The sequence below is a fragment of the Anguilla rostrata genome, chromosome 7 (assembly GCF_018555375.3).
Source record: "Anguilla rostrata isolate EN2019 chromosome 7, ASM1855537v3, whole genome shotgun sequence".
Lineage (NCBI taxonomy): Eukaryota > Metazoa > Chordata > Actinopteri > Anguilliformes > Anguillidae > Anguilla > Anguilla rostrata.
The window spans coordinates 51604090-51614812 of record NC_057939.1 but is presented as its reverse complement, the minus strand read 5'-3'; the positions used below and the strand labels follow the sequence as shown (position 1 = coordinate 51614812).

General features: G+C 43.7%; 1 protein-coding gene and 2 non-coding genes across 3 annotated transcripts; 1 reads left to right on the top strand and 2 right to left on the bottom strand.

The window, feature by feature from the left end:
- Nucleotides 1-283: 283 nt before the first annotated feature.
- On the bottom strand, nucleotides 284-375 carry trnar-ucu (transfer RNA arginine (anticodon UCU)). Its single transcript is given in 2 exon segments — nucleotides 284-319; nucleotides 339-375. It is a non-coding gene; the product is annotated as a tRNA-Arg (tRNA).
- Nucleotides 376-1438: 1063 nt separating this feature from the next.
- coro1b (coronin, actin binding protein, 1B) lies at nucleotides 1439-9099 on the top strand. Its single transcript, XM_064342094.1, is given in 12 exon segments — nucleotides 1439-1931; nucleotides 3229-3444; nucleotides 3780-3902; nucleotides 4303-4432; nucleotides 5033-5214; nucleotides 5783-5920; nucleotides 6179-6283; nucleotides 6560-6705; nucleotides 6885-6942; nucleotides 7127-7384; nucleotides 7438-7500; nucleotides 7660-9099. Coding segments are annotated over 11 exon segments (1530 nt in total). The 5' UTR covers nucleotides 1439-1931; nucleotides 3229-3240; the 3' UTR covers nucleotides 7783-9099.
- Nucleotides 9100-9783: 684 nt separating this feature from the next.
- trnag-ccc (transfer RNA glycine (anticodon CCC)) lies at nucleotides 9784-9854 on the bottom strand. The gene has a single exon. It is a non-coding gene; the product is annotated as a tRNA-Gly (tRNA).
- Nucleotides 9855-10723: the final 869 nt, after the last annotated feature.

The following is a 10723-nucleotide window of genomic DNA, read 5'->3' as shown; positions in this document are numbered from 1 at the left end:
ACTGTTTACATTCACATTTCAACGGCTCTTTCGTGTAAGTCATCAAACACCATAATGGACCTCATTGGGCCTAAAGGAATTTTTCAAGGCCTATATTTTTATAGACATGCATTAATCTGTAAACTATATTTAACCCACTGTTCTCCATGCAGTGGTTCATTCGTTTAAATCTGCATGCTCTGTAACAGGTTAAAATCGTCGCATTTCGAAAACTATAACCAGTCAGACATTGCAATCATTCGCTGTATTTGAACGTTTCGGGAGATTTGGTCGGGATAAAAAGCGACTCCGGTGGGACTCGAACCCACAACCTTTGAATCACATCTCAAGTGCTTGACTAGAAGTCCAATGCGCTATCCATTGCGCCACGGAGCCACCTGTTGATACTCATGGAAAGTGACCATATATAGTCTCGTTGAGCTGCTAAGTATCCGGATCCGGTGTGCCAAATTGTGGTTGATGAAAACCTACAGAAGGATTATGTCCAGGAACAGTGTTGGTTACTACTGCTTGGGTTTATTCTGAATCTGATTAGAATCTTGATTAGAATATGTGAATGTAACCTTATGAACAGGGCCTTTGTAAGCCTTAGGGATAATTATTTTATTTTTAACTGATTTTTTTTTTCCTTTTAAGTGCATTTTTGCATTTCTACACACTGCTGTCTGTCATACTGGGTCCCCCTGCACAGCATAAGATTTGCTGAGCTAAGCAAAGCTGACACAGAATGTGTGAAGACCAGTTCAGAGGATATCCTGTAGAAGGATGCTTTGAGATCTAGCCAGTTCAGATACTGCATACAGCTCCAACTAGGAGGCCTCTCTGTCCCAATTCTCCATTTTACAAAGGCAGAAGCTTATACTGTGTGGGGGACCAAATACACTGCAGTGTGTAGAAAAACAAACAAACATGCATTCAAAAAGCAACAAATAAATAAGTTAAAAATAAAATATTTATCCCTAAAGCTTACAAATGTCCTGTTACGTGAGGCTTATTTTTAAAAGAAGGGGATGCTGGTAAATAGAAACATTTCACAACCAATGTTTATTCCTGGCCAACCCAAACCTGGTAATGTGTTACAGGAAATCAAGAGGAAATGGTCAGTGGATCTATAGGCAGCATCAGTTGCCCAGCATGATACTGCCAGTGCAAACAGAGGGTTGGGTGTACTTTTACAGATCACAATAAAAAACAATGCATAATATCTACGCTATGGAAAAAACATAGGTACTCCTCCTCGGTTAAAACACCGCCCTGTATCATCCATGGATGAAACACTCACCGCGTGAGGTTTATTTCCTCGGAAAATCAAGCGCACATTTGCGCAGCCAATTGTTCGACACATTCAAAAACACTAGCCAATCATATATTGAGACGCTGAGCTCAGGATGAAAAACGCACAGCCCTAGTCTACATGTTACATCGCTTGTTGATTGTTACTGTATCCTGTCAGGAGCGGAAGTGTTGATTTCAACCACTTTTCCACTGTTGTCATTCCAATACGGAGAGAAAAGGGAAGCATCAACAGCCAGTATCTTTCCCTTGCTTTGTAGTTCCGTTTCCATCATTCACTTGTCATTTTCATCTTAATCTAAATTCACAAATCTTGTTCAGCCCTACTCTTGTTATTTAGCTAGACCAGCTAACTCGCTAAACATTCCTACCAACTTCCTTTTACATATTTTTGACTACAATCCAATTTCCTCTTCCGTTGCCGATTCCACCTGTACTTGGTTACTGTAGCTAGTTGGCAGGAGCCTGCTTGCTGTATTTTGCTGCTCCGTTGAGTCCGACGCAGGAAAGAAAAGGATTAAGTTTCCACTGGCTGCGGATTATTTATTGGCTCTCCTTGTTTTGTTTCGACTGGTTTAGCCTTCTAGTCGTGCTGTCGACCCTTCTGTTTCCCATTAACCGCACTGCTTGCAACCAAGGTACAGTAATTGGCTAATTATTTTATCAATTAATATTAGCACTTATTGTAGACCTTGATCATTATAATAATTTATTGCCATTTTAGTCTACTGTTAGCATCGTGAAATGGTTCATTGTACTGGCTAGCTGTAACTGTTTAGCGAGCCAATGATAGCTATCGATAGTTCGCTGCATTTTGTCCGAACTAACCGTCAAAGTGTCGTACTATTTAATTCGGTGTTGTGCTGTTATTTTTCTATGAACTATAAGTTTTTATTGTTTCCCCAGTAGCTATTGTTTTCGTTTATACGCGTTTCACCCAGTTCACTGTCTGTTTTAGTCACATGAATTTTCTTATGCAAATATTCTTAACCCCGTAATCTAACCTTTGCGCATTAGACGTTTGTGTTGTTTTGTCCGGGTGGTGTGGAGTTAACTACGGTGGAATTATCATACTCCTCACCTTTCGTATATCAGTTTAGTTGGGACCCCTTCCCCCTTCTTTGAGTAGAATAAACAACAGACCCTCCCCCAACTCATCCGTAAGTGAATGTAGGCTATACCTTCCCGCTGTTCTTCAGGCCGGTGCCATGATGCTGTTGAAAGATTTTAGAACTTTATTGTAGCTGCCAATAATAGATTCACACGGCATGCATGATTCCTTTTTTCTTTTATTTTTTACTGGTTTATTTATTTTTCTTCAGTGCTTTACATATTTTTTGATAATGAATTGTCCTGGTCTCAGTGTTTGAATAGCCTGGCTCTGCCTAAATTCATTGGAGTTACGTATTTGGAATTTAAGGGCCGCTCTGTAGCTACCACCTCTCACCGGCGCAGTGATACTGTTAGGTCTCGTTAAAACCGATTATTGTTGTGCAGATGCTGTGATGGTTTTGGATTATTTTTGATGCTCCTTAATCCATCGTGTTTTATGAATGAATAGCCTATTTTTTTAAATCAACTAATCTGCGTAGCAGTGGTCTGTAAAACCATGTTTTTGACGTTAGTTTATTAGAGACAGTGCGGATTCTCCAGTAATATCAGTGATTGGATTGAGGATTCGTCCGTTTCAAATAGTAGTTGGGCTACATGGGCTGCTGCGCATTGTAGCAGGCACATTAGCAAGCAGGAAAAATTACGTATTTACCCATTTTACTTTTGCCTGACCATCTTTCCCTCATGTATAGAGGGTACCTCAGTGGAATAAGGATGTTCTTTGTAGTAAAAGATAAGATTAGCCATCAGTGTTGTTTACATGTCAAACAATCATTTAACTGGTCTTGAAGTAGTTTTATGTGTGACCTTTTGAACCCTCAGTCTCTTTCAGACATGTCCTTCAGGAGGGGCGTGGTCAGACAGAGCAAGTTCAGGCACGTGTTCGCCCAGGCCTGGAAGGCGGAGCACTGTCTCGATGATGTCAGAGTCACCCGGGTGACTTGGGAGGGGCCCCTGTGCGCCCCAAACCCCAAGTTTATAGCCGTCATCGTGGAGGCTGGTGGAGGGGGTTCCTTCCTCGTCCTGCCGCTCAGCAAGGTCTGTGTTGCGGCTGTCCCCGTGGGCGTACGCCTGTGCCATTTAGTCATGGCTAATTTAGAGCTGGCGCCCTAATATATTTAAATAGGATAATTGGGACGGCGGTTTCTTTATTTACAGCAACAGTAGACTCACTGTTAGCAGCAATTCAAGGATAACTTGTTAGCATCAAGCTATGTCTGCTTTTGCTATGCCTGTGCAGCAAATCATGGCGACATTAATACATGAATGGCACTTAAATTTTCCGTAAAAATTTTTTCTGACTACAAGATGTACTTAGTTGGCTCCTAACTGACCCCAATTCAGCCCTTGATGTTCTCCTCAATGCCTCGCAGAGCGGGCGTGTAGACCAGACCACTCCCTCGGTGTGCGGACATGCAGCCCCCGTTCTGGACATACAGTGGTGTCCCCATGACGACAACGTGATTGCCAGCGCGTCGGAGGACTGTGCCGTGAAGGTGAGCCAGAGGAAGGACGGCGTTGTGTCTGTCTGCATCTCTGCGCCTAGAACAGCCTCAAATAGGAGGATGTGAAGAGTAAATCTCGGACGTCTCACAACGCCACGCCTGACGTCACTGAAGAAGTTTGGCGAAAAAACCGCCAGGCGTTGCTTTGCTTCGAAGCCCCCTTTTTTGTTCACGACTATAGGGTGCTGTTTTGCAAACAGAACGGTTCTGCACTTATTACAGAATTGTGTTGTGCAATTTGGCAGTGCTATTATCGCGTGCATTTCAGAGGTGCTGTTTTGTGTGCATTTCAAAGGCGCTGTTTTGCATCCATTTCAGATGTTCTGTTTTGCGTGCATTTCAGCAGCTGTGTTTTGTGTGCATTTTAGCAGTGTTGTTTTGTGTGTCCCAGGTCTGGCAGATCCCGGATGAGGGACTCAGCAGCCCAATGACAGAGGCAGCTGTGACGTTAGAGGAGCACAGTAAGAGGGTAGGAATCCTGGCCTGGCACCCGACCGCTCTCAACATCCTGCTGAGTGCAGGTAACACGTCTGTGTGCCGACCTTTCTCTCCCAGTGTCTGTCTGTCATTCAGGCTGTCTGTCTGTCAGGCTGGCTGTGTTTCTCAGTCTGTCTGTCTGTTTCTGTCTGTTTGTCAGTCAGTGTGTCTCAATTCTGTCTGTCTATCTACCCACCCTGTTCATAATGTCACCCCCCCCCCCGTGTGATGTTCATAAAAATGATGCAAAACATGAAAATAAGAGGCAGTACAGTCTATTGTGTAAACTTGAGGTGGCAGTTATGTGGGTGGAATGTAGAATTAACAGAATGGAATATGTTGAATGTGAATCACGTGTCATTTAATTGGTTTCTTTGTTAGGGACTTCATACTGTAGAAGGTATGAATTGAATGTGGAGAAACAAGCATCTGTGATGCACTGCATTAAATGTTTATAGCCAATGGCTATTTTCCAACCCCTGGCCCTAAAAAAAGATCCAGAAAAGTATTACAATTTAATCCTACTTTTAAAAAGAAAAGCAAACACGCATTCATATTGTTGTGTCATTGATAGCTCATTTGTGATTACTGAGTTTTGACTGCAAGAAGTGCTCATCTTGTTTTGCGTGTGGTTTTTCTTCCAGGTTGTGATAACCTGCTGTGCATTTGGGACGTGGGCACGGGCGAGCTGGTGTACCGGCTGGACGATGCCCACCCCGACCTGATATACGGCGTGAGCTGGAACCGGGAGGGCAGTGCCATCTGTACCGTGTGCAAGGACAAGGCGCTACGCGTCATCGACCCCCGAAGAGGAACCGTGTTAAAGGTTAACCTGTTCGGATCAGCCAGCCTTATCGCCCGCGTGTTCCCCCTGCCTGTTTCTGTCTCTCAGTTGCCTTGACAATCCCTCATTAATTACGAGTTTCAAGAAATGACTGCTGCTGCAGCTTGGGCGGCAGTGTACCCTTGAGCAAGGTGCTTAATCTGCACTGCTTCAGTATATATCCAGCTGTATAAATGGGTGCAATGTAAATGCTATATTTAAAAAAAGTTGTGTAAGTCCCTCTGGGTAAGAGGGACTTACACAATGCCTGTAATGTCATGTAATGCAACTTCAGTATCAAATCTCTTCAGCATGTAAAATTTTAATTGTTTGTTGAATGTTCTGCACATTTATTAACTGGGCACTAGTCACCGCAGAAAACCTCGTTGTCACGCTCCACTCACAAATTAAAAATCAGTTCCGCTGAAATCCATTTCCTATCTCAAATGTGATAAGTGTTGGATTAAAATTTTGCAGAGGTAATGTGTTTGGGCAAACATATGAAAGATTTAGAGGTTCTCCTGTCCTGTTTGGGTGCCAGCCTGATGCGTGGTTGTGATGTCATTTCCAGGTGAGGGAGAAGGCTCACGAGGGCTCCAGGCCGATGAGAGCGGTGTTTCTGTCCGACGGCAAAATCCTCACCACTGGATTCAGCCGCATGCAGAGGCGATGATGGCAGGATAGGCTGTGGGCGATGGGGGGGGAGACGGTAAGAGGATGCTGGAAGGATGAGCATGAAGCGTAGTGGGTGAGCCGCTGTTTCTAGCGTTAAGCTTCTTAAGAAATTAATCTACTTCTACATACTTATGTCTTACATTTAAATTTTTACTGGCAACAAACAGGTTATTTTGGATGTATTTTGCCTGGCTCTGGTGCTTTTGCTGTGTCCTGCAGTGTTTGTCTTCTCCCAGTGCTGTGTATGCATTGTAAATCAGTGCTGTAATGCGTGAACACTCTCTCTGTGTAGCAAGACCTCTCCGAGCCAATGGCAGTTCAGGAAATGGACACCAGCAATGGGGTTCTCCTGCCGTTTTACGACCCCGACACCAACATGGTCTACCTGTGTGGAAAGGTATGCCCCCTTTCAGCTTCTGACCTTTTCTCTGATGCCGGCAGGTTACCTGATCACCGATTGGCCCGTGGTCTTGTGTGACCCGGTAGTAGATGCATTTGAAGTCATGGGTCAGCGATGGACAGTAATGATTTCTGAATGTATCTGTCCAGGGTTTTGCAAATTAGAATATTATATGGAAGGAATATATAAAAATATTTGGAAGACTGAGTGAATGATAAACTTGAACATTATGAGGTCTAAATGACTCTGTCCCTTACTCCTGGCCTCTGTTAGGGGGACTGCACGATCCGGTACTTTGAGGTGACCGAGGAGCCCCCCTATGTTCACTTCCTCAGCCTGCACAGCAGCAAGGAGCCCCAGAGGGGGGCCGGCTTTCTCAGCAAGAGGGGCGTGGACGTCAACAAGTGCGAGATCGCCAGGTGCTCCATCTTTTTTGCTTGTGAATTCCATCATATGTTTTTTTTTTTCCTTTTTTTTTGTGATGCTGGATTGTGCCAGTGCTTCAAGCCCATCCTGCCTCGTTCTCTCTCTTTCACCCCATTCATCTCTCTCTTCCTTCCTGTTTCTCTCTTTCTCTGTCTTCCTCCCTGTCTCTCAGGTTCTACAAGCTACACGAGAGGAAGGTGGAGCCCATCTCTATGACAGTGCCTAGGAAGGTAATTAGAAACAAAGACATTCTTCTTCTGTCTGTATTACATTGTTTAATTGGTAAGACCAAGCATGTTTCGTTTCCTGTTTAAATAGTCTCTTACATGCTCTCTCTCTTTCTCTCTCTCTCTCTCTCCCTCTCTCTCTCTCTCTCTTTGTCTCTCCGTCCCCCTCTCCCACTCTCTCTCTCAGTCGGATCTGTTCCAGGGGGATCTGTACCCGGACACCGCTGGCCTGGAGCCTTCTCTCCTTGCGGAGGACTGGATAGCCGGACGGGACGCCCCCCCTGTGCTGGTGTCCCTGAGCGGGGGTTACACGGCGCCCCCCTCCAAACAAAGAGACACCCTGAGGAACCGCCCGAAGCACCCGTCCCGGGGCTTCACCCCCAGCTCCCAGCGGAGGGGACCACCGCCACCCGCCACGCCACCCGGACGGAATCGCCACGGCACCGCCCAGCAGCCGGAGGGGAGAGGGACAGACGCCATGGCAGAGCGGCACGGCAGACCGGAGGGGGAGAGGGAGCGAGTGGGAGGGCAGGAGAGAGGAGAGGGAGGGAGAAGAGAGAGGTGAGGGGGGGCGGAGGGAGGTGGGGATGGGAGGATGGAGAGGGAGAGAGAGGGAGGGAGAGAGAGAGAGTGGCGGGGCGGGGGGAGGTGGGGACGGCGTGAGTAGGTGAGCTCTGTATGACGGTTGGACCCTGTGTCTGTTTCTCCCTCTGCTCTCAGGAGGAGCAGCTGTGTGAGGTGCTCGCTGAGCTGAAGGCCCTGAGGACCCTGGTTCTGGCTCAGGGGCAGAGGATAGAGCATCTGGAGAGTCAGCTGGCACGCATCGAGGACGGAGACGTGTGATCCGTGGGCACTGGGCGGGCGCTGGAGGGCACTGGGCGGGCACTGGGCAGGCCTGACGGGCGTTAGGCCAGTCCAGTGTAGACTTACTTATTCATCCTCCGTAGACTAGTACATTAACCCCACACTGGGAGAGAGATTATCCAGTGTCGGTCTGACTGAATACTGCAATACATTACTGCACTGTGAGAGAATTAATTTGGAATGGGTGGATTGACTGACTCAGCGATACACTATATTACTGCACTGAGAGAACGTATGGGTTTCTGTAGAGCAGTGTAGGGTTCGGTGACGTACTGAACACAAAAGTGCAGATTTACTGCTCTGAGAGAAATAAGGAAGAGGTAAATGAAGGAGTTTTTTTTTATTCTAGTCCGCATTCTATGTTATAACACATTAATCAAGTAGCGCTGCTAGCTATGAACATGTAACTATTTGGCAGAGGAATTTGTACTCAACTCAATGCAATACGTGTATGCTCATGACTTTATATTTTCTTTCATGTCTGATTTGGTTATTTTTGATTTCAGGAAACCACAATGTAATTTTTTTAAATCACTTATTAAATGACCCATGAAGACATACTGTTCTTACTGAAGTATTTTGTAATTGCCATTAGTTTGTCTATCCGGTATGTATTACTAATGTTAGTTTATGCAGTCCTAGCAGTAGTCGGTGGGACCAAATTGCTTTGTCTATACCTAAATAACGTTAATTATCGTCATTCAGAGCTGAGCTTTTCCCCTACCAATGTGAAAAGTGAATGTCTTATGTGTAGCTAGTAAGGTTGGCTAGCTTTGTTGGCTGTTAGTATGTACGTCTGTCCATATTTTCTGTTTGTACCCTCCATATTATGGTCTTAAACATTCTCGATATTCCTTCATAGATTAAAGTGTTTGCTGATTTTCTGCCCTACTTGTGGAGTAATGAGAAGAACGGATTACTGAGCGGTTTATGGTACTCAGCTGATTTACACTGTTCTCAGGACATGGGTGACTTGTCTGGTCAACGAGATCTTTAATGTCTGACACTTTTTTTTGTTTGCCGCTCTTTTTATTTGTATTTGATGGGAGTGTATGATAGCTTAACCTGTGCCACATGGGAAACGGGAAGACTCCCGGCGTGAAACAACAGCTTTCCGTGGTCACCCTCTTGTCAAGGTACCCCAGCCTTAAATGACAATGCGATTTGCAATCACGGGTATGTTGAACATCATACGCTTTTCATTTTGTGGATGCATTATATGAACTGTAGAAGTCTGGAAACCAGTAGGATGTCACCATATAACTTTAATTAAATAAATAATCTTTCCTCAATAAACGTTTGGTCTGTCTAGTATACATTTGTCATGGTATACACTTGTAATGGTGATTACATTACGCTTGACGTCTAGAAGTGTAAATGTATTAGCAGAGTATATTTACATTATATTTAATATGTACATTAGATTGATATTTTTGAGCAGCACAAGATGCGTGAAAATAATAGCATTTGAACAATAGATTTTAAGCCAAGTTGCTAACATACACAAAATGTTACTATTTAAGCATCTGTTTAAAACGTGCATTTGTAATGCATTTGCTGTGGCATCACCCTGTCATGCCAATTGAATAAGCTAATGACCAATAACAATAAAAGAGAAAAGAAGAGGAATATTTATTGATTAGTGTGAAAACTGATTTCAAATAAAGCTAATGAGTTATTTAAACATACTTGAAAATATATGTTTTATATTTTAAAAATATAGGCCACCATACAATGAATGAATGAATAAATCATTGTGTTTATTTAGCACTTTCCCAAACTATCCAAGTGCTTTACAGTGATGAGTGGGTACTCACCTCACCCACCACCAATGTGTACCGCTGAAGATTTTAAGGGAAAGACTGTGATTGTGCATATTGCCAGCAATTGGTTCATGAAATGTCGTTGAAGTCCCGAGGAATGTCATCATTGATAAATCATTATCCCATACCTCACAAATCGCGATACGATAAAACAGCGTGCGCTAGCCGGGAATCGAACCCGGGTCGCAAGAATGGGAATCTTGCATGATACCACTACACCACTAGCGCGATATACCTGCTATAGGTACAGATATGTGACTCGGAAATGACGATCCATGTTTACGTTGGACATAGTTAAATGCCATTTTTGGTACTTGCCGTATTTCGTTTATATCTAAAAATAAAAGTGAGTATTTTCATGATATATAATCACCCGATGTAGTTCTTAAATATATATAGCTACGAGACCATTGATTGTTCATCAAGCCAGTGAAAACATAGGATTTTTGGTCCAAAATGTGCGGTTAGAAATTGTTATATGTTGCGTGTTTTTAATGAAATATTTAGCAATATATTTCTTATTTTGTGTATTTTGTCACCCCCCCCCCCCCCCACCCCAAGAAAAAAACAAAAAAACAATTAACATGATGTTTAATTAAAATAATGTTTAAAACAAACACCAGACGTGCTGATTGTGTTAAATGATGTAGGAGTACTTCATCTTAAATAAGCTCAATTACTTATTAAATATGAGTGTTTATATTTAGAATTTATGTGGCCTGAGAGTGGTCACTCAAATTCAAACTTTTGTGCTCTAACAAAAAATTAATAATATAGTTAAGGACAGGCTTCAGCTTTCAACAAAATCCAGCAAGGAAAAACAATGGGCAATGCCCTCTGTGTACTTCCCTGGAGAGCACCAGAACTCCAATCCAATCACATGACCATCAACAAACGGTCTATTTGCATTCTAAATTTGGCTGTCTTGTGCTCTTGGAATGGGTCAGTTTTGTTTCTGTAAAGGTTGCCTACAGTAAAAGGCGGACCGGGATCATGGATTTCTGGAAATATCCTTGTCAACAAAATGGTGGGCTTTTGCAATGCATATAATTTAGAAAATGGGGGAAGGGGTGTTGTTCAATCTGTATTTGGTTAAG